We start from the raw sequence: 26,662 nt of genomic DNA on the forward strand, positions 1-26,662 counted from the left end.
CGCTTCAAGGGTCCCTCCCTCCCGGTGAGTCTCAGCCTCCCGCGCCTGCCCTGCCCGCAGCAGCAGTACCGGGTGTCCCCGCAGCTGCTCGGGTGTCCGGGCACCTGGTCACCATCGCCGGACCTGCTTTCCCGCCGGCGGCACCCCCACCCGGGGCACCGGGGACCCCGTAGGGACCGATGGGGCTCCTGAGGAATGGTCCTTGTGTGTCCCGGGCTGTCAGCCTCTGGGGCAAAGAGAGCAGGGATACAGCGGGAACTGAAGGGCACCCCAGGGAGGAGGAGCGAGCACCAACCCCAGGGGCAGATGGGTGCAGGGTCACCCCAGAAACCAAGGTCACCCTAGGGACCAAGGACGCTGTCCTGGTTTGGGTTGGGATGGAATCAGTTTTCTTCCTGGTAGCTAATACAGTCTATGGATGCAGGCCGGGATGCGGGACACCGGAGCAGCCGCAGGACGCACGGTGCGGTCGGTGTGGGCCGAGCAAGGCAGGGACGGGATCCGGGGGATCCTCGGGAGGCCCCCGGCCTGGAGCGGAGACCTTTGCCCGGGTGCAGGAGGCGAAGGGGGGTCCGGCCGGGAGGGAGGGACCCGTGTTGGGGCGCCGCGGCCCAGTCAGCCGGAGCCACCTTAGCGCGGAGGAGGCGGTGGCAGCGGGGGCAGGGGCTGCGCAGGGCTCCCCTCTGATCCCTCTGCAGCCCCGCTCCAATCCCGCCCCTGCTGCGCTGCTGTCCCGATTCAAACCCGGTGGGGTCCCTGTCCTAGCCTGGCCTGGCCGAAGCCGCCATGTCCCTGCAGCGGGGGCTGGGGCGGGCCCTGGGCCGCCGGAGCTGCTACTCCAAGGTGGGGCCGAGCTGGGCCTCGGGGGTCCCGTGGGGCACGGCGGGACGGGGATGCCGGTGTGACCGCGCTGCCCTCGGCTGTGGGTCTCGGGCCCATGGCCCCGGGTTGAACCCTCCCGTCCCCCTCTGCCCTGATGAAGGCCCTTGCTCGCACCCCTTCTCCGGCAGTTTCTGCAGCCCTCGACTTCGTGGAGACCCTGAGGGGCGCGGTCAGGGCCCCAGCTCTCTCAGGGTGCTGGGCCCGGGACCCCTGGGGTAAAGATCGGGGCAGGTCTGGTCTGCGGAAGGGCCATGCACATACAGAGGGGAAGGGTCTGGGCTGGAGAAGGTCTGTGGAGGGGCAGTGGGTGGGAGGGCCTGGGGAGAGGAAGAAGGGACATGATGGTGAGGGTGTGGGTCACTGGGCTCTGTACTGTGGTGCATCAGGGGTACCACAGACTGGGGGTGCTATGGTCTATGGGGTCCTCTTGTGTGTGTCATGGTCCCTTGGGGTGCTGGGCTCTCCATGGTTCCAGGGGCGCACCAGAGTCCCACCTCCTGCCTGCAGAGGCCAGGGCAGATGCCTCACTGTGCAGCATGGCAGCCACAGGCCCCTCGGCCACCAACACAGTGCACTACTGCACCATGCTAGATGCAGCATCCCTGGAGACATTCAAGGCCAGGCTGGATGTGGTTCTGAGCAACCTAATCCAGTTGAAGATGTCCATGCTCACTGCCGGGGGGTTGGACTACATGAGCTTTAAAGGTCCCTTCCAACACAGATTATTCTGTGATCCTCTGGCCTAACATGCAATGTGGTGCTGCTGGAGGAGTACCAGCCCCATGCAGGAAGGGGGTATCCAGCTACAACCTGACCCTGCTCTTTGCAGGCTCCGGGACATCCTGGGCTCTCTCACAGAAGTCACACTGCCCCTGCACCTGTTGCCTGAGGCCACTGCCACCTTCAGAATCATAGAATAGCTTGGGTTGCAAGAGACCTTCAATGTCCTGCATTCAAAACCATACCAAACCTCCTCACAATCCCATGAGCCCCAGTAAGATGCTTTGAGATACTCCCAGTGCCAGCAGCAGCCCCCTGGAGTCAGGGCTGGGTGGCCCCACTGCCCCCATTCACTTTCACCCCTAACCTTCTCATCCTCTTTCCTTCGTACCCATAGCCTCTTTGTGCTATCATCCCTTTTGGAGGGATGCCCCAGCCTTCCCAATGGGTTCCCTTCCCACAGCAGGCAAACACAGATACCCAAAAGATGGGGGGGTTTCTAGGCAAATCTTTATGCTGTTGAGGGCTAGGTGGCTGAGTTCTGGGGGGCTGTGACTCCATAGCTCTGGGAACCAGCAGAAGCTTCCCCTGCATTCAAAAAGGCACCAATTTCGGTTTGCGTTTCGGTTACAGCTCGTACAGGAGTTAAAACCCGAGAACATACAGGTCAGAGCCTTCCTGCCCCAGGCCCCCTATAATCCCCTTATTCCCCTAGGAACACTTATCCAGAGCCTCTGGCACATAGTACAACCTGTCCCTGCCCCACCACATATGGTGGCTTGCACAGCATTAAAAGTCTGGCTGTTGGAGACCACTGAGGAGGCCCCCCAGCAGTGGAGTGGCCAACAGCATCATCCCAACTTGCCAGACACATCCCCAATGCTGATTCAACAGGGACACGGCCCCATGGCCTTCAGTCTGCTGGTTTTGTATGGAAAGAGGACAGCAGGGATGAGTGGGTATAAATCCACCCCCCCAGCTTTGCTTCATTAAGGGCGTGGCTCTAAAACCAATCCTGGCCTCTGGCCAGGGGGAGGAAGAAAAGTAAGGGGGATAATGGCTGCAGCCCCTCACCCCTCTAACAGCAGAGCCCCAGACCCCCGGTGCACATGGGGAGTCTCTATGTACAAATCCACTTACACCAGGCAGAGAGGGATCTCATGGAGGGGGATATGTGTCTGGGGAACAGGGTGAGGGTGGGGGCTATGGAGATAGCAGCCCTGTGCCATCACATGGCTGCCAGCTGGCCCAGCACCATCCTGAACTGCTGCGTGCTGTTGGCAAGGTCTTTGACACGCTCCACCATGTCCTTAGAGGCAGCAGGAGAAGGGTAGTGGAGGGCGGCTGCCTTGGTAGTCACCACGATCTCCTTGAGCATCTCGCAAAGGAGGTTGCTGTAGTGCATCACCTTGTGCTGCACATCCTGGGCCTTGGCCTGGCGGGACAGGGTATCCCCGATGAAGACGAGCTTGTGGGCGCTGAGGATGATGAACTTGCTGTGCGCCACAAAGATCTTGGGAGGCTGGTTAGTGCTGACAGCGGTGAAGAAGGCATCGACAGCGTTGGTGAGCGTGGTGAGGTTGGCCTCACACTGCTCCAGGTAGAAGAGGAGGAGCTGGCGATCGGCAGGACACAGGGCACCCTGCGCTGGGCCGTAGTGCTGGGGAGGGCTCCAGTTGGACAGGTCATTGTCAATGGGGCGTGTCACCTCCTGCTCCAGCCGCTCAAACTGCTTCAGCTACGGGAGGGACAGGCGTGAGGCACAGCAGCCATCAAGCCAGTGCCTGATCCCCTGCCTGGAGCCAGAGAGGTCACAGCAAGGGGTAGTGCCAGCCCCAGGAGAGCCGTGCCAGGCTCCTCTCTGTGCGCTGGCACAGGAGGTGAGCCAGAACCCACCATGGGGACAGCCATGCAAGAGGGGACCATGGTCCAGGGCAGTGGCAGGGGGTAAAAGGGGAGCAGGACCCAAGGACCCTGCTGCCACAAGAGCTGTGCCCAGCACTGCACACCCGCCCCATTACCTGCTGGTGCTCCAGCTGGTCCTTGCTCTGCCGGATGATGTTGCCTTTCTCCAGCAGCTCTTTCTGGGTCTTCTCAAACTCCTCCTTGCCCTGCAGGGAAGGAATGGGCAAGATGTGGGGCTCAGCAACACCAGCCTTGCCGAGATCAAGCCCTCCCCTGCCCTGGGATACCCCTGGTCTCCCTAATGCTCAAGCCATAGAGTAAAATCAAGATGTGGGTGGAAGAAGCACTGCGGTGGCCAGAACTATCTGATCCAGGAACCACTGGCACAGAACCCACCGCTGGGGAGCAGCTCCACTATCTGCACTCACCTGGAGATGGACATAGTCATAATCTTCCATCCATCCACTCTCGCTGTTCTCGTAGGGCCCATCGGGCGACTCCTGGGCCAGCAGCTTGGGTGGGGAGGGCAGCGGCCGCGATTGGATGCTGCTGGACTTGTCAGAAGGGTGAGGGGGCCCATGGCTGCCGCTTTCCGCCGCCGGCTTTGTCCGTTTGAAGAGGAGGGAGGCGTTGCCATGCAGGAAGGAGGCCAACTGCTTGGTGTCATCAGGAATGCCGCGCGACTGCATGACAAAGTGCTCCAAGTCATCTGTGCCCGGCTTGCCACCGGCCAGGGCGCTCGGGGCCCAGTGGCAAGCGTCCAGCGCTTGGCCATGCCGTGCCAGGGCCTGGTAGACCTCCTCCATCTTCTGCAGCTGCTTGCTGAGCTTCGTGTAGAGGGACCGGTCAGAGGCCTGGGCAGCATTGCCCACCGCCCCCCGGGCAAACTCCAGCAGGTCCCGGAGGGCCGTCCGGACACCCTCAGCTGCCCCACGGATGCTTGCGGCATTGGCCTCCATGTGCTCGGGGCTGCGCCAGTTGGCATTGATGAAGGACATGAGGTAGGAGACGGCGCAGCCAACACCATGCTGGAGCTTGGCCAGTGTCTCCATGGCAGCATCCAAGTCCAGGGAGAGCTCCTTGCCGGCTCCCTTGGCTGGCTCCTTCATGGGCACCACATCCAGCGAGGATGTGGACACGCTGCTGCGGGTGCTGCCTGTGCTGGAGGCTGAGAGGCGCTTGACATCGGCGCCCTTGGCCTCACGATCCACTTGTGGTGGGACATCATAGATGTACTCGCCCTCTGTGTCCAGGGAGCCCTTGCCCAGAGCATGCAGGTCCCGGGGCACGTCATACACCTCCTGAGAGGAGAAGGCTGACCCGCCCAGCTTCTTGAGGCTGGGGGGCACATCATAGATCTCGTGGGAGAGCAGCAGATCAGGGGCACCTTTCCCAGCTGCCGGTGGCACATCGTACACATCCTCGGGCAAATAGGGCTCCTGCTGCGCCAGGAAAGCGTGGCGGGAGGGGTCAAAGGCTTTTTGCTTGGCAAAGGCAGGGGGCACATCATAGGTCTCCTCCCGTGCCGGGCCATCGGGCACATCCTTGCTCACAGAGGGGGGCACATCATACACCTGCAAGGGCAGCAGCAGGCACCATCAGCATCATGGGGAGAGCCAGCCTGGGTCACACCGGGACATGAGCACACGCTGTGCCATGCTGGGGTGCACATCAACGCCAGCTCGAGAGATGCTAGACAGTGCTGGGTGAGCACCAAGATGGAGCCATGCCCCCAGGGATGTCCCTGCCCCCAGGGAGGCTGGCACAACCCTGCCGCAGCACCCGGCTCCCCGCATCCCCTTTGGGGTGGGAATCACAAAATCCTAGAGCAGGCCAGGATGGAAGAGACCTTGAAAGATCATCCAGTCCAACCTTATCCCCTAGATGAGATTATCTAGAGCCCTGTCCCCTCACAGTGCCAGGGAGGCCAGCAGACCCCTGGGGATGTTGTTCCAGGGAATGACTGTTCCCTTATACAGTGTCTTATTCAGAGCAGCTGGGATGTCCTCAGCAGCACTTACAGTTTGGTGCAGGCTCTTCTCCACACTGGGGGGCACATCATAGATCTCCTGCCCTGGGTCCTGCCCATTGGGACCCTTCACTGCCATAGGTGGGGTGTCATAGACCTGGAAGGATGGGACACAGGACTGCGTGTCAGGGATGGTGTGAGCACCCACCTCCTCCCAGGGACCACTGGGAAGGATGGAGGTGCCCAAAACAGTGCCAAGGCTCATGACGTGCACAGCTTTGAGTGCCATTTGTCCAGATTTGAATCCCATGCTGTGACAGAGCACCCCCCTGCCCCTGACCAGCCTCACCTCCTGGCTGAACTGGCTTGGGACACCCCCTCGGACAGGCGGCACGTCATAGATCTCCTGGGAGCCTGTGGAGAGGAGGTGACGGGGGAAATCGTACTCATCCTGCTCGCCCTTGGGGGAGTCGTAGACATACACTTGCCCCACACGGGTGGGCACCAGCACCTGCAAGAGGGAGAGGGATGAGGTGGGACCACCAAGCATCCTCAGCCTGCCTTCCCACCCCACATCACCACTCCAAAACGCAGCAATGGGGATGAAAAGGATGGGTGCTGGGATTGTCTGGCACCAGTAAACCGGTGCCCACGGGAGGGCGCTGCCTGGCCAAGCTGCACTGCCAGGACCGGGATGATCTCACCGGTTATTTATAGCGGCGAGCCTCGGCGAGACAAAGCCCAGCGGCGGCACGGCCGCAGCATGCGGGAGGGAATGGTCGGTTGGGCACGGAGCCGCTTGCAGGGACCTGCCAGCCCCCGGCGGGTACAGCAGGTCCCTGCCCATGGCTTAGCACCTCCCACCTTGCTGCACCACGAGGACACGACAGCGGCACAGAACCAAACCCAGAGGATCACAGCACCCTGGGGCAAGAAGGGCTGAGCCACTCGCAGAGATGCCGGGCTTGTCCTCCCTGTAGAACGCTCCCCATGCAATGGCAGTGATTTGGCAGTCCCACCGCCCCTCACCGGCCATTTCCTAAGGGGTTTAGTCAGAGCAGCATTCCCAGAAAACACAATGCTGAAAACACCTTGCTCTGCTTCCCTGGAATGACGTGCCCGGGAAGGGGCAGAGGCAGGAAGAGCCCAGTGTCCAGGATGCAGCCGTTAGGCTGACCTGGACAGGGTCCCTGTGCTGGGGACAGGCTGGTGGCTCACCCTTGCCTTGCCAGTAAACCCAACTGGCAAGCACTGGCAGTACCCTTGGCTTGGCTGGGACATGCTGGCACTGGTTGCCTGCCCCTGCCCATGCTCCCAAGGAGGAAGGAGACATCACAGTGCCATACTGGGTACCATAGCCACCTCCATAGCTGCGGGATCTGTCAAAGGGGCATTTCCAAGCAGCTCTTGGGTTACCAGGAGCCTGTGCCTGTACCAGTCACTGGCAGAGCCCATACTAGAGACGAAGAGGACCCGAGTGCGAAATGCTGTGCCAGCCCCCAGCTGGGTAGAACACACTAACCTGAGCACCTCAGCCAGCATAGGGACCCCCCCCCAGCACACCCGCTCCTGCCTGTGGTGCAGACAAGGACGCCCACACACCTCCCGTGATAAGACAAAAGGAGTGCTGACTCCCAAAGACAGTCGTGGGCAAGTAACAGCCCTGTAGCCCTATCACCCACTTTCCACCATGGACCACAGAGAGCCCCACAATCACGCTACCACCCCCAGTCCCCCCATCCTACCTTTCCTTGGGGCTTGTGCCCTTCCCAGCTCCTCATGTCCAACGACGGCGGTACCTGGTAGATGTCTTGAGCCTGACTAGCTGAGGGGGGAACCTGGTAGACATCCTGGGGAGGGCTGGCAGAGCCCCCAGGGTACGCCTCTGCTGCTTGGCCCAGTGAGGGGGGCACCTGGTAGATCTCCTGGCCGGGGCTGGGGAAGGCATGGGGAGGTGTCTGCTTCGGGTAGGGAGGCAGCTGCTTAGCTGGGGCAGGTGGAAACTGTCCAGTGGGTGCCAAGCCTGGGTACAGACCCTGCTGTCCCTTATTGGGGACTGGCATCAGGTAGACGTTGTCCCCTTGGGGGGCATAAGCAGGGTGCATGGGTGTGTACTGCGAGGCGGGTGACAGCGGAGTGAAGCCGCCTTGGTGGTGGTAAGGCAGAGACAACTGGGACGCCGATGGCTGCGGTGGTGCCGATCCCTGCGCAGGGCCAGGCATTTGCTGCTGCTGTTGCTTCTTGTCGTACATCCCCACCAGGATCTTGAGGCGGTTCCCAGGGACGATGCCCTGCCGGCCATGGAGCGAGCAGAGCCACCAGCCATCCAGCCCTTGTGTGTTGCGCTCCAGCACCGTCATGATGTCGCCCTTGCGGAAGGAGAGCTCGTCCGGGGACTCGGCCACGTTGTCGTACAGCGCCTTGGCCAGCACGTTCTGCAAGAGAGCCCCGCGCCGGGGCGGTGAGCCGCGGGGAGTCATCGCGGCAGACCCAGCACCAGGACGGAGCCCGGCGAGATCTGCTGAGCGGGTCGCACCGGCTGGAGCTCTCTACTCCAACCGCCTTTTCCTTCCCGGCTGGATTTCAACCCATCCTTCCCAGAGGTGGTGCTGGGAAGGGGACGGGCCCCTCCACCTCCCCGGTGTCCGGGGGGGCCCTCCTCCGCCTCTCCCTCCCCTTCCCGCCGCCGCCGAGGAGGAAGTGCCATGGCGGTGAGTCAGCCGCGGCCATCCCCACGCCAGCCGCCACCGGGCCCCTTCCGCCACGGCCACCCTCATGGCGGACACGGGCCGTGCAGCCGCGGCGCGCCTGGGACACAGCACTCAGCCCTCTGGCCTCAGCCGGTGCCACGGCGGCAGCGCAGGCCGCGGCCTGCCCCAGGATGGCGGGACCTGTTCGGCCGGCTCCGTCCCCGCCCCGCCGGCATCGCCGCCCGCCCGTTTCCCCCGCCGCCCCGGTGGGGAGGCCCGTAGCCCCAGTGGGGTCTCCCCGTGGGGTCCCGAGCGGACAAGGCCTCTCCGCCTCGGCGTGGCAGGGCTAGGCCAAGGTCACCAGAGAGGGGCTCGGCAGCCCCGAGGAGGGGAGGGGGCCCTGGCCGGGGTCTGGAGGCGGAACGCGGCCTCCCCCGAGCTCCGCCGTGCCGCGGACCCCGTGAGCGCTCAGCCCCGTGCTCCGTGAGGAGCGCCTCCCGCCCCGGCTGTCCCGCCCGCGGGCCCGCTCACCAGGTAGTTCATCTTCCCGCAGGGCCGTGCGGCCCTAGCGCCGGGCGGCCAGGGGCTGGGGCCGGGCCGGGCTCGGCGGGACGGGCGGGCGGCGCAGCGGCAGCGGTGGTGCCGTAGGAATCATTATAGCGCTTGCCCGCCCTGGCCCGGCGGCACCACCCGCGCCCATTGGCTGAGCCCGCCCCGGGGGGGCGGGGTTTGGGTGGGGAGGGGCGGGGCGGTCACTGGGACGGGGCTGGGTACCGACGGCGGGAGGGAGACCAGGAGCGCGACCAAGCCGAGGAGGGAGGGGCTGGGACCGGGACCAGAACCAGAACCAGGGGGGGACCGGCAGCGGGGGGTGTGCCACCTTGCAGGCAGGGTGCAGAGGGGGTGCGGTGGTGCACACTGCGGGTGTGCAATGCGTGTGCACTGGGGGTGTAACGGACGTATGTGGGCATGTGACAGGCGGGTGCGCTGGGGGGTTACGTGTGTGTGACGGGTTCGGAGCACATACATGTGTGCGTAAGGGGTGTGTAGCAGGGGAGGTGTGTGTGAAAAGTGTGCAACAGGCGTGTGTGTAACGGGTGTTGTGGGCAGGTGGTGGGTGTTCAACAGCAGAGAAGTACCAGGTGGGTGTAAGGGGAAGGTGACGGGTGTGTGTAGGTACAATGCGTGTGTAAGGCAGGGGGTGATGTGTGAAGGAGGGGTGTGTAAGTGTGTGCAAGGGCTTTCCCTCAGCTGCATGTCCCATCCCAGCCCAGTTACTGATGCAGGGTGATGGTCCATTGTGGTGCAGCATGACACACCAGACAGTGTGGCACACATGGCACAGTGTGGCACACCTGACATGGTGCAGCACAAGAGGCACACGATGGCACATGGCACACTGCAGCATCTGGCACACTCCCCACCCGGCCTGTTCCAACAGCTCAGACACGTGTCCCACAGGTGCCCTGGCAGCCAGGCTTGGTGCTGCCCCACATGAACTGCAGCTCTGCTGCTGGCATGTGCACGGAGCCAGGAGCGGGCTGGGAGGGCAGCTGCAGGGCGAGCAGGGAGCTTGTGGAGGCATGTGTCTGAGCTGCAGCAGCGTGAGCTGCGGGAGGTGTGAGCTGCATGGGCACAGATGAGCTGCAGGACACGTAGGAGCTGCAGTGGAGGCACAGGACCCGTGTGACATGCACAGACCTGCACAAGCTGCAGACACACACGTGGCCCAGCACAGGAGCATGCAAGAGCTGAATGCGCGCTGGCAGCAGGGAGCGTGGGACCTCGTGTGTGTGCCCAGAGTGGGGGGAAGATCTGGGGGTGCCCAGTGAAGGTGCAAGGCCTGTGCACATGAAGGGAGCCAAGGGAAGGCAGACGAGGGTGCCCAGCAGCCATACTGGTGCACACAGGAGATCCAGAGCTGCAGGGCCATGGAGCAAGTGATGCGTGCAGAGGCAGGCCAGGAATGCACCTCCGCCCATGCACATGCTCGTGCCGTGGCATTCCCTCTTGGCTGTGTTCACCTCAGGGGTTACCTTTGGGTTGCACCAGTGTGCTGCAGCGGAGCAGAGGCCACACTGCAAACATGTGCACCACCACAGAAAGCAAGGCTTGTTCTGCTCCCCGAGAGCCACCACCACCATCCCCTGGCACCAGCAACCTCCCCATACCATCCCCTGCTTGGAGGCAGGATCCCCAGTGCATTGCTGGCAGAAGGGGAAATCGAGGCACAGCCGGGGGTAGGAGATATCTGGCACAGGGGCTGCGGTTGCACCGCAAACCACAGCCACCCCAGCGGCGCAGCTGGAGGACTGTGGTTTCCTCTTGCCAGTGGCAGCGGTGACAGTGCAGGGAATGAGCCCCGTGAGCAGCCCTGGGATGGGCTCCGGGCTCCGCAGTCGATCCCACGAGGCCACGGTGTGTTTGCTTCGGAGCCCTTGAGCCTGGTGAGGTTCTGCTGGGCCGGCAGCAAGGATGTCTCTTGGGATCCCTGGGATGATTCTGCCACCGCGTGGCTTCAGGTGGGTGCTGAGGAGCCACAAGCTCCTTGCTTTGGTATTTAAAAGCAGCAGGGCTTTTATTTCCCACCCTCCTTGTGAAGGGATCAAAGCATCCCCTGTCAATCCTCAATCCTGGCCATTTTAGGTGCATTGGAGCCAAATGCATCTGCTGGCAATAGCTCCTGCATCCCCCTGCTTCTGCAGCCGAGTACCCGTTGGGTGACAGGCACCAACAGGCCTCCCTGAGGCTTCTCCAACTTCTAAGAAAATGAAATGCCAGAAAAGAGGATTGGAAGTGGAGCATTAAAAGGGCCCTGTGGCGCTGGGGATGCTCAAAGCCAGGTTGGTGCTGTGGCTGGTTGCTGGCAGTGGGGTATGGTGAGAGTCTCACACCCTGATTCTCCACCAGCTATGGCGGATGCAGGGTTAGGGGTTTTGGGATGGATCCTGCTTGGGATGCAGGTTGCCCCAGCAACGGTTGCTATGGAAGACGCTTCAGTGGCAAAATTTCCAGCCATATTCATGTGCCCGTCACTGTCTCTGGGAGAGTCCCTGGTGTTCAGCGAGCCAGCTCTGCACCAGGCAGGCTGCTGCTGTTGTTCCTATGCCTAGCCTGACTTTTCCTGGCGTGGAAATATGTTGGAGGACCACAAAGTGGAGGTTAATGGGCGCAGAGTGGGCATGCATGGGATGGGAGGAGCAGGTGAGTGGTGCTGTGCCAGGTTAATTGGCTAATTGGTGATTAATGCCCCATTGACCCTGCTATGCCCCAACCACCAAGATGGGATGTGTTGCAGTGATCCCACACCTGGGGCACAGCTTTGGTACAGTGGGACATCCCGGGAAAGGGGGCACACTGGAGGAGCTGGAGCCATCCCCAGTGGGAAACAGAGGCTTTGGCTGGAGCTGCCTGCTCCTGCCTGCAGCACTTTCCTGCAGCCCTGCCAGGGCTGTGCTTCAGGAAGCTGCCTCCCGCCTCCTGGAGCAGCAATAGGATTACACGGGACTGAGTCTCCTAGCAATGAACAGAGAAATAAATCCTGTAAGGCAGGACGGGATTTATTAGCTTTCAATATTCTGGAAATAATGAGGACATTTCTCTTGGCTTGTATTATCACGGGACCCAACAGGATCACAACAAAGATTTATCCCCATGCCTCTCGATGGTGCAGGGTTGGTTTTAAGCTGCAGAGGAGACTGCTCTCTTTTCCAGGGCGCAGGAGTGTGGGAACAGGACAGCGGGGCACCCCGTCATCTCCTGAAAAGCTGAGGTGGAGCATGGGTTTAGGGCTGCCCCAACAGTAGTGGCTCTGTTCATCTCCCTGTTCATCCTCCAGTGAGGGCTTGGCTGTGCCACCACTGCTGGCTAACCCTCAAACACCAGTGCCAGCACCCACTAGTGTGTGAGGATGCCCCAAGTGGGGACCCTCAGATGGGTGGAAGACCCACAAACCACCCCATTACTCCCCATTAGTCCTGCACTTACCGCAGCCACGCTGTGCTGCTGGATCACACATTGCTTCAGGTAAAAGAGGTGGGAGAAGCTGAAAGCAGCAGCTTGGGGAAGAGGATGTGGTGCCCCCAGCTTCATCAGCCCTTCCCAGCACCAGGTCCCCATGGAGAACTGCTGCCCCACAGCAGGGAGGTGCCTCCTGGGGCCAGCCACACTTTGCCCCATGGCAGCCTGGCCAGCCCAGAATCCCATCACAGGCTTGAGGATGGCCTAGCTCCAGAGCATGGCCCCTGACCGATGGGGCACACAGACACAATCACTGCCTTGTCTGGGGCGCAGCCACACAAGGGGCCCCTTCAGGCAGGCAGGGAAGGGGGAGCTCCTCGGGATGAGGTGACCCTCGGGGCCATGAGGGACTCCTTGCAGTGCCAGAGTTATCCCTAGCAAATGCCCTGAGTGGGTTCTGATCCACAGAGGACACATGGAGCTTCCTGGAGAGGATGGCTCAAGGTGGGAACATCTCAAAAGAAGGACCTGCATCTCCTGCACCATCTCCAGTCTCCTTCCAGGGTGCTCAGGGCTGGCCGGGATGCCGAGGGCTGGCCGGGAACCGGGCCACCCCCCTTCGTGGGAAGGCGACTGGGAATGGAAATAGCAAGAGGAGCTGGGGGGGTTTGGCTTTTTGTTTTTCCTTCCTAAGCAGCCAAGCTGTGTTTTCTGGAGACCTGTAAATCACTCCTCATCTTCAGGAAAGAGAGGCGAAGAATACATGATCCAACCAAGCAAAAACGTGGGACACTTGGGAGCTCATGCGAAAGAAGCCAGGAACCAGCCCCAGGCTGAGGCTGCCACCGGCCATCCCGCAGACCCTGTCCAGGCTTGCTGGGCTGGGCGCTGGTACCACAGCCTAGCTCACCTCCAGGATTCCGGGATTGGGGAGCCTGGCAGAGAGGCAAGCCGAGGCTCTTGGCCATGGCCATGGATCTGCGCTTTTCCAGCAGGTCAGGTTGCTTCCAAGACTTCAAAATTTTCCACACTTGCTCAGCTGAAGGGAAAGAAAAACCCCAGAGAGGCTGGAGCTCTTCTGGAGAGCAGAGCTGGGGCTGGCAGGCAGGGTCCTGTAAACTGGGAGTCACTCATTTTCCCAGTTTACCATCATGCCTGTGAAGGCTGCACTGGCCAGATCCCACTAACACACTGCTAGTGTGTGTGGAAATACAAAGGCATTCCCCCATGCCACCCAGAGGCTGGTGCTGCTGCAGGGCCCTCTCCAGACACAGCCTGGAGCTCTTCGGGACTTTTAAGAGCAGGGCTGGGTTTGGTGCCTTTGGCCTTTGGGCTCTCCAAAGGTTTCCCTGTTGCATCTGCCATCCAGGAGCCCCGAGGTGAAACCTCCCCACAACAGTGCCCTGGATGGGGACTCCGGTGGTTTTTGCAACCAAAACCAAAGCAGCAACTGGCTTGGGAGTGTTTTGAGATGAAAACCTGTCATCACCCCCTCGTTTTGTTTGTGTCCAATTTCAGGCTCGTTGAAGCAGGTCTGTAACAGCTGATTCTGTATGGAACAGGCTGCAGCTCCCCCCAGCACGTGGTGTTTTGTTCTCATCTATCCTGCAACACAGCCACAGAGCAAGGGCTGACTCAGCAGCTGACACGTGAGTCCAAAGCTGAGACCATGCTCAGTGCCGTGGGCAAGGGGCCAGTACAGCATTGCTCAGCCTGTTAGCAGGCAGGATGGGGCTGGTGTCACTTTTCCCCCTGCTACAGCACCAGCACGGGCTGCCCACCGAGCAGGCTCCGAGCATCCCATGGGGAAAGGCACCTCTACTCGAAGGACCTGTATGGGACAAACACTGGGAACTGCCAAACTCAGCTCCAGATCAGAGAAATGGCAGGATGACAGTGTGCTGCTGGCCTCCAGCTCCGTCTGCTCCACACCCAGGCACCTCTGTCTGCCCTCCCAGGCAGCTTCACTCGCTGAATGTCCCCGTGTGGCTGTGCTGTGGAAGAGATTCCTCACTCCTGCAGCATCACTACAGGATGACTACATTGTCCCCATCAACCCCCAATTCTGCATTTAATCCCACCTCTAAACAGGGATTTTCACTATCACCATCAGACACTTCTTACCGTATGCAACTGTTAATTTCTCTGTCCTCTGATTCCCACACAAACCAGCATGCAAGAGTGTCAGGGTGGAATACTTTTATTCACATGAATGCTCAGATCCTGGCCCATCCTGCCTGCTGCAGCTGCTCCCATCTTCTAGACAGCATGAACAAGGAAGGATTTCTTCATAAATGACTACTACTGCTGAACCCACGACAATCAGCTTGCTTAACACGCACCCCACCCCACCCCCCCCCGCATTATCAGACCCCATAAGCAAGTAGAGACAGTTCAGCTTTGTCCAGGCAAGAGCACAGCGTGGTGGGGCAGGGAGGCTGTGGGGCTGGCAGGGCTGGGAGAAGGGCTCCAGCACGCAGCTACACAGCACCCATTAAACCTCCCCGCAGCTCCACTCTCAGAGCTGAATATGCTGGCACCCCCTCAGCCCTCACAGTTCCTCCTGCTGCCAGAAGCACCTAGGGTTGGCAAAGGATGGGTGCCACCATATCTTCTCCATGGAAAGCTGCTGCCAGAATCCCATCCTTCTATCACCTTCCGAGCCATTTAACCCTCAAAGCGGCCCCTTCCCACAGACTAATACCCTCCCTGAACTATTGCATTAAAAGGAAAAGCCTGTACATTGAACCATACAGGCTGAGTCTTGGGTAGAGGTTTCCATGCTCGGTTGTCCAGCAGTGGCTGGCAGCCCCCAACCAGCACTCGGGCACAGAAGGGAGCAGGATCCCCTGCAGCCATATACAGCACTTAGGGCTTCATCCTGCTCAGTCTCAGGTCACGTTCGATTTCAAACTGCCTGTGATCCACGCGCTCCAGGAATGCTTTCCTCTCGATGTACCTGCAGGGAGGCAGAGGCTGTTAAGCAGTGCCTGTTGCAGCCAGTGCTGCTCCCAGCCTTGGGGCACAGCCGACCCAAAGTTAAGAGCAGGGAGGGAAGGCATCATCTGCCTCCCTCCCTCTCTCTCCATGAGCTGATCAGTGCACTGAATGTCTCCCACAGACACGAGAACTGCTCTGTGGCCTGCTGGGTGTCCCCTGGGGGACTCACACAAGCCTGGGGTGAAGGGATCCTGCAGGCTGGAGGTACGGACTGGCTGGTTCTGGCTCCAGCTCTCCTCTAGCGGCTGAGAAATCAGAACCCTACACTGGTTTGGGTTGGAAGGGACCAAAAAGCTCATCCAGTTCCAACCCCCTGTCACAGGCAGGGACACCTTCCACTCCAAGCCCCATCCAACCTGGCCTTGAACACTGCCAGAGATGGGGCAGCCACAGCTTCTCTGGGCAACCTGTGCCAGGGCCTCACCACCCTCATAGGGAAGAACTTTCTCAGATCTCATCTCAGTCTCCCCTCTGTCAGGTTAAACCCATTCCCCCTTTTTCTGTTCCTACAGGTCCTTGTCCAAAGCCCCTCTCCAGGTTTCCTGTAGCTCCTTTAGGCACTGGAGCTCCCCAGAGCATTCTCTTTTCCAGGATGGACAAGCCCAGCTCTCTCAGCCTTTCTCCAACCAGAGGTGCTCTAGCCCTGGAGCACCTCCACGACCTCCTCTGGACTTGATCCAACAGGCCCACATCCTTCTTGTGTTAGGGGCCCCAGAACTGGATGCATCGTTCACAAACAACTTGAACTGGCTCAGGGAAGGTCCTTGGCAGAGAGGCAGCTCTGACGCTCCTCCTTTGTGCCCAGGTGACCCTGTAAAGCATTTCAAACCCAACCACAGCAACACAAGCCACAATACAAGCTGGTAACAGGCACAGGGAACATTAGGGACACAAACATCATAACCCAGCAAGCCTGCAGCAGCTCAGAGATTCAGCCCAGGGGTTTCCCTGCCAAAAATCAGCTCATAACTGCTGCTGAGCATTTAGCTCTCCCTCTCAGCACAGCACCTGAGTGCTGCAAGGAAGAAAGCAAGCATGCCTGCACGTGGAAAAGCACCCTGCCACTCATTAATGGCATGAAGATGAATTTTAATGTACTTTGCTGCAACCCTTGCCACAGATAGCCCGGGGCTGTGCTACTAATTAACCTACAGAGGGAGTGAAATTGCAATTCAAAACAGGAGCTGTAATTGAATCATCACAATTGTTCTGCATTTGTTCCAGGGCGGCAAGCACTCGGCTGTCATGACAAGGTCATTACGCTCCATGCATTTGGCTTCTCTTTGCCGGTCACTGCTTTCCCTGCAGCTGGTGCCTGCTAACCAGAGAAGCCTTCTGCTTGAAAGCAAGACTGAAGGCTGCAGGGAAGATGAGCATCTGCAGATTTTCTAGGCTCCAGGGTGGTGGGCAGCATGCACGGATGTGCCTAACACCCACCTGCATGGGAAGGCTGAAGCCCCTTTCCACCACCAGCAGCAATCCCTCTCATTTAGGGCCTCATCTACCTTTGGTAATGAGGTCTGCTTGATGCTACATACATTGAACTGGCACTGAATGTGCTCCACCACCAGGGTGCCTTCACCCTTGCTCCAAGGGACAGCCCTGGTGCTCCTGCCCACCCAGGCATCACTGGAAATGAATTAATCCGAATTAATTTCAGAGAGTGATTCCCCTGAGTGGATGAACAGCCCTGCACATCCCTGCTGCCACCCCATGCCCCATCGCAGCTGATGCAGCTGGGTCAGCTCATCTCTGCCGGGTGCGAGGGCAGGGGTGTAATGCAGATGATGTGCTGGCTGTGAGGAGGTATTTTTCTGCACCCCTCGCTGTCAGAAGTTGGGCTGAGAGCCGTGGCCCCCTCCCCACGCTGGTTCAGGAAAGGCAGGCAGGGGAGTGTTGCTTCCCTTCATCCCCACAAGCAGGGAGGTGACCTGCATCCTGGGACCGGGCTTGGAGAGGCCACAGGAAGGAAGTCGGAAGGGTCACATTGAATATTAGTGTGTCATATTGCTGGGCGTGTGGTTTTCCTCCCCCTCTGCAGCTGAACACAGACCACAACCACAGCTTGGAAGGCAAGGGACAGGGGTTACTGCTGGCAACCTGGGAGCACCCCTAATGCTTGGGCAGCAACACCCTGAGCTACTGATTTTGAAGTTCTTTAAGCCCCTCTGCAACAGCGTTCTCCCAACCCCAGCAACAGGTCAGTGCCTTCCTCTTCCTCCTCCTCAGCTGCTGTGCCTCTGGTGGGCAGGGACTGGCTCCCGGGGGACAGATACAGATCATGAACCAGGAATGTGGTCTCACTGGCACAGAGGCAGCTGTGCATGGAGTAGGTTACCCCATGGCGTTGTCCTTGGCCAGCCACAGAATAACACCGTAGGGGCTGGAGTAGACCCTGCAGGGCACTGCTGTGCATACACAGGGGTTCCATGGGGCAGGCAGCCTGGGAACAAGCCTAGCTGGCCGTACAACATGCACACAGAGGCTGGAGGTGCTGATGGACACAAGCAGAGAAGCAGCAGCTCTGCAGTGGTGGCACAAGCACCCTCTGCAACCCAAACCCTGCACCTGAGCCACAGCTCCACCTCTGGTTCCCAGCTTGGCTCTGTGCAACTGACAGCAAGGCCATGCCAAATGGCAGTGTAAAGAGCACGAGTGAGGCACAAACACCTGTCCTGCACTTATCTAAATAACCTTTGCTACCTGAATCAATAGTTTCCTGTAAATTATCAGCCCGTGTGGAAACAGGGCGGCTTGATCCACAGAGGAGGAAGGTAAATCTGTGGGGAGAAGAGGCTGTCCCTGCTAACCAGGGCAGTTGCAAACTGCTCTGGGGAGGGTTTCACTGGTGCTGCCTCTCCCCTGCCAGGCACCACCAGTCACGAGCACACAGGGCCGGCCCAGGGCTGCTCCCCACTGGGCCTGCCCTACAAAGGTGGCCCAATTAAGAGGCCGCTTCATATTTCCATTTATAAAGCTCATCAGAGAGATCAACAGCAAAGGGGACAGCTGCCTCTGCTCCTTACTTCATCCTCCTGTCAAATCCAGGACAGGCCCTCAGGATCTGACACAATCTGCACAAACCCAGATCTTGCTGCAGGGGCAATGCAAATCACTGTATGGAGCTTGTGATAAGAGGGATGGAAAATCAGAGGCAGGGGTGGGCACTGCCACAGGGCAGCACACATTCCCTCTGCCTCGGGAACCTGAGGCCAGGCTGTGGCCAGCTGATAACCAGCAACAGCTTCGGAAATGTGCCACAGTCCCAGAGACGGGTTGGAGAGGTCCAATGCACGAGGAGCTCTGGGCTGTGAACAGCAACTTCTGCAAGGCTACCAGAAAAAAGAAATTCATCCTGCCTTCCCTTCTGAGTAAAAAGAAATGCCTCTTGCCTTCCTTGAGACATGCATGGATCATCCCTGCACTGTGCAGGCACGTGTGGCATCCAGCAGACAGCTCCAGGAGCAGGTTGTGGCTGTCCTGGTCAGGCAGACTGTTAGTTACAAAGCAGGACAGAGGTTTCTAACATACGTCCGCACCAGGGATTAAAGGCAGCACCCACTCCCTCCTGCCTGGGTTGAAGGGTTAACAACGGCTCCTTACAGTTTTTATAGAGATGGGTAAATGATTGCTCACTGTAGACTGAGCAGAGCCTATGTTATTAAAGGCGAAGAGGTAGCTGTAAAAGGGACAACAGGCTCTCCTGCAAAGTGACCTGAAGCAGGCAGCAGTGGTGTCTGTGTGCTCTGGCTCCCCGGGCAGGCTGGCTGCTCTTGTAACTGCAGCATGCCTCACACCTTGAAGGTGGAAATAATTCATAGTGAGCAGGTACTCAGTTGATCCCCTCACATTACATGCCTGACTGGCACAAACAGATTTGTAAAGAGTGGCTAAAATTAGCACACCATCTCAAACGTTTCTCATTAGTTTAATGACGAAACCTGATTAACAATAAAGCCCAGTGGATTTTCCAGCCTGGGATGTGACAGGCAGCAAAACCTAAAGCTCTCAGGCTTACAGATGCTCTTAAATACTGCTGCTCTGCTTTGCTCATCTTTTCAACATGCTAATCCCTTCTTCAGCCTTCATTATGTTAGTGTCTCCGGAGCGGTTTACTAGGTGTGAAAATCAAGCTGTCCTGCTTGTCTAGGGTGGGAAAGGTAACAGCACTGCCCAGGAAAGGTCAACATACTGGGTTTGAACAAGCAAGAGATGCCACAGAACACTCATGCAGGGCAGCCTGGCCTATCTGGGGTGTGTACAGTCCAGCTGAGAGTCAGGCTGATTCCACTGGCTGCAGAAAGAAATGGTGTGTACCAACATTTGAAAGGAGATGGTCTGGCTTTTAATGATGGTACTACCACCACCAGCCCAATCCATAGCAGTGAAGGCCCAAAGCCGTTACCACATTTGGCACCCACACAGGACATCCGCACAGGGCAAATTCTCACTCCATGTCCCATCGGGACAAGCCGCCAGGTGCCACAGACAGAAACACTTCTCTGGAAGTGGGCTCTCACAAAGCAGCCTGCAGCTCCTGATGGAGCTTCATGGGAAAAGATCACCCTCCTCCATTTCAGAGCCTGGTACACAGCCTGGCTCTGCCTCCAAACTTCTGGCATGGGCCATTTCAATGGGGCCTTGTGTATGGGGCTCTGACCGCAGTGTTAGCCATGCTGCAGACAGCATCAGCAGTGATCTGGTGCTCTGCCACACCTGTTCACGACATAAATCACTCACCAACTTGGATTTGAGAGATCTTCCAGGAACACCCGACCCCCTCCAGCACTCCTAATGAATTGCTCTACTTGTGCAAGGGCAAGTGTTCAGAAACCCATCAGGGCAGATCTGATGGAGCAGGGGTGTTGTGGAAGGGTGCAAGACCAAACTGAAAAAACCACAGGAATTATGAAGTACCTATTTGAAATACAAATAGGATTTGTAATTCTGGAATGCAGAAGCTTTGAGTTTTTTCTGCAGAGTAAAAGAACAGCTTAAAATAAAAATACATTTTATGAGCTGTCCACTAAGCCGGTTGTGTTTTACCAGAGCTTAGCAAAGCAGCTGTAGTGGAAACACCACTTCTGATCTTATTACTCTTTCCTGCAGTGCATGTTATTAGCTGTCTGTTTTATTTACAGCATCGCCATTTACTTTTACGATACTTCCATTAACTTCATTGGAGTGAACATTGCTTGATGCACACAATCAACACCCAGTGCTGCCATAATCTTTAATGCACCTTGCCAGCTGTTCTGGGTTTGGAGGAGAGAGGGCAGAGGCAGCTGGAATGTGTCACTTGAAGAATGGAACAAAGAACATACGTACCAATTTGAGACAGGGCAAAGGCAACAGTGTCTCCTCATGGGAGTGCTGTATTAGACCAGTTCCTGCTGTATCTGTGCCACTAATAGGAGAGAAGATAAAGCACAGCCAAACTCTACTTTAGGTGGACTTGGGTTGGAAGGGACTGAAAAGCTCATCCAGTTCCAACCCCCTGTCACAGGCAGGGACACCTTCCACTAGACCAGGTTGCTCAAGGCCCCATCCAACCTGACCCTGAACACTGCCAGGGACGGAGCATTCACAGCTTCCTTACGCAGCCTGTTCCAGTGTCTCATCACTCACAATAAAGAATTCCTTCCTTACATCTAACCTAAATCTCCCCTGTTTAAGTTTGAAAGAACTCACCAGTTTGTCTGCAGATTGATAGGTGCTTGCAGGCTTACTCATCTCCCTGTGATACTCAGAGCAGCTACTGCCTTTATATATCCCAAGAATAAATCCTTGGTCAATCCCACAGGTTTGCTGAACTCTCTCTGCAGGAAGTGATGGAGTTCTTACTTGTATAGGAAGTGGTGGGAAATGCTGCACTACTATTAGGTAAAGTCCCTCTTACCCATCTTTCCCTCGGTTATGGATCGCCAGCTCCTCCACAATCCCCTCTTCCTCCTTGAAGTTCTCCCAGTCCAGTTTAGATTTCTCCAGTGTGCTCATCTTCTGCTTTTTGGAGCCAATTTTCCCCAGGAGACTGCTCATACCACTTGGCCTTTTCACCCTGATGGAGATAAGGGAGAAAATGTCACTTAAAAGCAGGGAGAGAGCAATTAAAAATGGAGCTGAAGAACGTCATGCGTGAGAGTGGTGACATTGATGGTGGTGAGCCACCGCTACTAAACAGATGGCCATCAACTTTAGGCAGCCTGGAGGCAGCAAGGTCATGCTTCCTGCAGATTCTGCTTCCCCCTTCCCCTGGAAGCAGCAGAGCTCATTTGACACATATCTCAAATGCTCGCTTTATGTGAAAGGGCTTTTTCATTTATCTCCTTAAGAGAACAGAAAGCTTTCAGGCCAAAAGAGATCATTAAATCATCTAGTTTGACCCCTTGTATATATCAGGCCAAGCCATTTCACTGATCACCTCCGTGCTAAGCCCAGCTCTTTGTCTTCAGTTTAAACTGTTGTTTTCTGGAAGGGACCCAGCCTCAGTGCGTCATCAGCGTTGACAACAGATTTATGAATTAACCATTTCGTTGGTATTAATGCATTTGTTTTCAACTTAATTTTGTCTAGCTTTAGGTTCAGGTTGCTGCTGCTTATTCTAAATTCAACAGTACTTTGGAGCCCAGGTGGGTCTCATTAGTAACACACTCATACACCATAATGAATTTACATCTGAATTACCATCTCCCAGAGCCCTGTTTAGCAGGAGACCAACTTGGTCTTTCAGCTCCTTGCTTCTAGAAGATTGAAATAACACCCATGTGGCAGGGCCCCCGAATCTCTCCTTTATGCTGGGAAATGCATACATGGGGACTCAGGTCAGCCAGGTTGCCTTCTAAGGAAGACAATTCCCAGGCTAGAAACTGGTAAAACAAACTGGTATTAACCCTTTGTAAACTCCCCCAGGAAAGGGGGGCAAACATCATCCCATTGAACTCAGTGTTTACACACATTCCAGAGATACCTTCAGGTCTGCAAGGCCTTTGCCTCTGCAAGAAGCTGGAGAGGAAATGATTCTCGTTCCTCAGAGATGGAGGAATTCGGGGAGGGGGGCCTACAGAAGGGAAAGCAGCCAGGTGAGTGTGGCAGACTGCTCTCCATCAGTACTCTCCAAGCACACTCCTGCCCAGGGGTAGCTGTTCTTGGGAACATATCCAAAGCTGTCCTTATCGGATCATTAGCATGGTTTATGCTTCCATAATTTGCAAGCCTCTAAAGGAAAATAATTCTGCAGTTTATATGGAATTAAATCAAAGAAAATTATGTCTTTTAAAGTCTCAGCCAGAAGATTCTCAATGCAAGAATGGCTGCCCATAGTGACTTCAGGTTGCAGCTGCCTGATAAGAGAGATATTTGGGCTACAAACCCTGGATTAAGGTCATTTTGGCAGGCTCTATAACCCTTGGACAAAGATACCTGCCCCTGCTCATACACCCAGCCAGAGGAGCAGAAATGGCCCAGGACCTGTCTCTCTTCTTTCTTTCAGTTCCTGCCCACCGCAGTGCCAGCCAACACTTTTCACTCTGAGGGACAGAGAGAGCGACCTGGGTGCACTTTTATCTCTGAATGTTTCATCAAGATGTTTACAGCTCTTCACATCATGATCATGCAATAAAACCTTGATCCTCACTTAGCCTCTGATTCTCCCTTCCCTTTCGAGACATGATGGCTTCAAATATCCTTATCTGCAGTAGCAGGAAAGTGGTGCACGGGGTAAAAAATGTGCAAAGATCTTCTCAGCACAAGATAACACTGGAGAGATTTGGTTTCCACATCTGGTCATTCAGAACTACACATGAGCCTTGCACAACCACCAAGCCCAGCGTCAGATGCATGTTCATGTTGGAGGGATTGAGAGGTGGAGATATGACAAGGAAGAAGGCAAAACCAAACAAAATATTGGGCAAGCATCCCCTGTGGCACTCCCGGCTGAGCAGCCACCCGGACAGCAAAGCTTGGTGCTTGTGCACGGCAGCTCCTTACTGCAAGGCCTTGGGGTTTAGCGTAACACTTAAAGATGCCCTGAGACAGATGTAGAGAAGTGCTAGGGCTGTTCCAGCTGGCACTGCTCCTCTCCCCCAAGCCTGGCAGGCAGAAGGTGTTTAACACAAGGAAGGTATTCAATAACACGTTCCTCTGGATGCATTTAACTTTCCAGATATACTTCTGCTTTCAATTTTGCCAACCTTTGAAGTGGGAGAAGCAGAGGTGCAGAAATGGAGGGTGTTGTCCCATGTCCCTAGATGTCTCCTAAGTGGTTTTTTGGGCAGAGAACCCCAGTGGTATAAGAGCCATCTCAACATCTCAGCTGCACCCACCAACTCTTCTGCAGGTGGAAGCCTACAGCCAATCATACAGCTGTACTACAAACAGGCCTATCTCTGCATAAGACACAGCACACACCTGGAAATCCCATGTGAAGCTGTTTCAAGATCTCTCCTGGGTGTCAGAGAAATGCCTGCCCTGCAGAGTGACAAGGAGGCGAAAAGGCAGGCTCACACATGCTGATACTGATGCCTTTTCTTCTTCCCCTCCACCTGTCAGCTGCCAAGGGGAAGAGCCAAGTCGGGACGGGGCCAATCGGCCAGGCTGGGCTGCCACACACGTCCCTGCATGAAACACAGACTGGGACATGCCCACAGGCAACTACTGTTCCCAAACCACAGTGGAGGATATACAGGAGGGAAGGGAACCAAAGGCACGATGGTTCATGGCAAGAGGTGGAAGCAACAGCAGTGCTGGCTCCACAGCAGGGAGCAGGAGCTGCAAGCTGCATGCTTATCACATACCTTTTCTTCCGTAGTAATTCCTGGCATAAATTAACAATGTCTACATGCACACATCTATCTGTAACAGTGCTCAAGGCCCCTCTATTTCCTCTTGGCCATGGATCTCAGGAGCACATCTTAAAAGATACAATTCACCCCATGTTTGAAGCTACAGAGTCTAAGTTACGAACGTGGACCCTCATCAACAGACATTCAGACAGCCACAATACCTGCAAGTCAACAGTTCCTTCAAGGCAAGGGAACCTGACCAAAAAGGGCAGGCTATGTTGCACCCTTGTGTTGATCACTACTCCAAAAACACTGCTAAATAGCTGGTGTCAGCTCCATGCTGGAGATAGGCCTTGGGCTGGATGACCCAGCTCTCCTCCAGCCCCAACAACTTTTGGTCCTGTGCTGTTTGTCAGGCAACGAGACGGGGCCAGGCAGAGGCTGAAGGACATGTCTGAGTCTGCTGCTGAGCCTTCACTCCATGCTGAGCCTTTCATCACCCTGAATAAATCCAGCAGCAAACCTGGGGGTGGAAATTCCTACTCTTGTGCCAAAACGAAGTAAATGAGAAACATTAAAGTCCGATTAAAAACTTGCTTGGCCTTAAATGCCTCATTCATTTAAAAAGCAAGTAAAGGGGCCTGATTAATTGCATTCAGTGCCAATAGGAGGAATTATTACCCTTTCTGTACTCATGAAGGGTATCTGCTGGGGCATCTTTAATCACTAAGGTATTTAAAGGAGAGAAAGTAATTTGATAAGACATAATGGATCCCAGCGATGAGGATCAGGACAATCACCCATTTAGGACACAAAGACAAGCTCCTCCTTTCCATGATTAAAAAGCACAGCCGAAGTCAGCAGCTGAACCAGCAAATCAACATGCTGGGAAGCTCTGCCTTCAGTGAAGGGACTTCCCTGCACCCATCTAACGTCTTCAGGACAAAGACCATGTCTGTACGTCACCTGCTGTGGCTGCACACAGGGACAAGCAGCAAGCCAAGGGCTCCTTTGCTGTTCCACCATAGCTGAACACACTCTGTGTTTCTGTCCTTGACAATGAGCCTGCAGCCCAACCTGGACCTTGGAAAGTGGCTGCTATACCAATGATAAAGTGTCACTGTCACATGTAATGCCTGCTGTCTTTCTTGTAAGGTTGGCAGCGTCTGAGAAATGCGTGCCTGCTTCCAAAGAGGCAGACTTCATCAAAGCTTTATAAAATAATCTTCAAGCAATAGGAAGACAGGGCTACAAAGGTCTTGTAGTGCATCCTGCCAGCCAAAGCAAGATGAGTTCCAGAGATGGGTGCTCTGAAGGCCTCCTGACACCAAACCCACACGTAGTAGAGGTTTCAGTACTTCATCAGCCTTTTCACTTACATTAAGTTTTCCCCAATGACTAAATTTCCTTGCTCATCCTATGACTGGTTATCTTCTTCCTAGGGGCTACTAAGAACAGCCCATTCCCTCACTTTTCGCAGCAGCCTTTTATGTCTTTGAAAGCTTTTCCTTCTCCTGCCCTGCTAAGCTTATTCACCAGACTAAACAATCTCACGTCCTTCCAAGCTTTTCTTATTCCTCATGGTTTCCAGCCCTCTGACCACTCTTGCTGCTCTCCCCGAACTCTCTGCTATTGGCCTACATCTTCCTTGAAATATAGCATCTAAAATGGGAAAGAAAGGGCTCCAGCCACGGCTTTACTGGCACTAGGAGAAGGAGGAATACTTCAGATGCCTTGTGAAGCATGCAACTCCTTACATGGCCTCCTATGACGTGTGCCTTTTCACAACCGTGTGATAGCGTTGACTCATGTCGAGCCTGTGATTCAGAGGTATCTATGTGCTCTGCTGCTGCCAAGCCAGTTATTTCCTTTCCTGATCCGTGCAGATGATTATTGCTACACAAAGGCAGAGCTTTGTGCTGGTCCTTCTGTGCTGTTCCTCGTTTGCCTTCACGTTTCCCTTGACACAGTGGATCTCGGGTGTCCTCACAAACAGACTCTGCCATTCATAACACCCATGCTGCAGCTGCTGAAGAGTATCAGTGGGGGAAGTACTCATGGAGACAATTTAGCAGCTGAACCAGTGTAAGTTGGCCGCAAAAGATCAAGCTGATAGCCAGAAGCAGGCAGGGACTAGCAGCAGATGGCAGGAGTAGCTGTGACAGTTCATGCTGCCCAACTCCAATAACCGAAGGGTGCCCACAGGACACGTACTCATGTGTTGATCAAAGAGCTAGCAGCATTCCCAGCTCCAGCCTTGACCTCCACCCTTGGGGATCACAAACCCTCTGCTGTTCTGTTTCTGCTGGCTCCACAGGAGTGTGGAAACCACAAAACCTGCAGTGCTTCTCCATCTGCCTTCTATCATCCTCCTTGTTGTGCAGGACAGCAACTGCTGTAGCATGAAGGTCCTAATTCCATCTTCTAGCAATACTTTTTAAGAGCTCAGTTTGTAAGAGTGGGGCATCTTCTCTGGCCTCACTGCAGGATTTGCACTTCCCAGAGGAGAGACAGTTTGGTGCTGGGCACTCTACCACCTTCCATCCAAAGCATCTGGTGACTCTGCATGAGGCACTGCAGAGCAACCTTTCTTTTCGCAGAAATAAATCGGGACTCACAGAGGTGACATGATTTCATCAGAAGAAAATCTTGCAAGGCCAGGCAAGACCCCGTGTCTCCTGCCCCAGCCTCTGTACACAGCTTAACAAAGAAATCACCTTTACCATCAAAACTGCAGGTTACAAGCACAGGCTAAA

General features: G+C 56.2%; 2 protein-coding genes across 5 annotated transcripts in view; both read right to left on the bottom strand.

Annotated features, from left to right (window-relative positions):
• Window positions 1-2,830: 2,830 nt before the first annotated feature.
• BCAR1 (BCAR1 scaffold protein, Cas family member) lies at window positions 2,831-8,709 on the bottom strand (the record flags this gene model as incomplete). Of its 2 annotated transcripts, XM_080637603.1 has the most annotated exons (7): window positions 2,831-3,340; window positions 3,624-3,713; window positions 3,936-5,081; window positions 5,529-5,633; window positions 5,826-5,987; window positions 7,222-7,911; window positions 8,698-8,709. In XM_080637603.1, the coding sequence occupies 7 exons, from the start codon at window positions 8,707-8,709 to the stop codon at window positions 2,831-2,833; spliced, it is 2,715 nt and encodes a 904-aa protein (XP_080493729.1). The 2 variants fall into 2 exon arrangements, with proteins under 2 accessions (XP_080493729.1, XP_080493728.1); XM_080637602.1 differs by lacking the exon at window positions 8,698-8,709 and having other exon boundaries at window positions 7,222-7,956.
• A 5,778-nt stretch (window positions 8,710-14,487) lies between these two features.
• Window positions 14,488-26,662, bottom strand: part of CFDP1 (craniofacial development protein 1) — a 66,406-nt gene continuing 54,231 nt past the window's right edge. Inside the window, exons 6-7 of one of the 3 annotated variants that reach the window (XM_080637400.1) lie at window positions 21,026-21,184; window positions 14,488-15,085 (exon numbers count right to left, since the gene is read on the bottom strand). In XM_080637400.1, the coding sequence (XP_080493526.1) occupies window positions 14,995-15,085; window positions 21,026-21,184 (250 nt within the window). In that variant the 3' untranslated portion in view covers window positions 14,488-14,994. Of the gene's footprint in view, window positions 15,086-20,351; window positions 20,534-20,839; window positions 20,946-21,025; window positions 21,185-26,662 lie in introns of those variants that run through there. The other 2 variants (XM_080637399.1, XM_080637401.1) reach the window with 2 other exon arrangements.

The sequence above is a fragment of the Psittacula echo genome (assembly GCF_963264785.1).
Source record: "Psittacula echo genome assembly, chromosome: Z".
NCBI classification, from domain to species: domain Eukaryota; kingdom Metazoa; phylum Chordata; class Aves; order Psittaciformes; family Psittacidae; genus Psittacula; species Psittacula echo.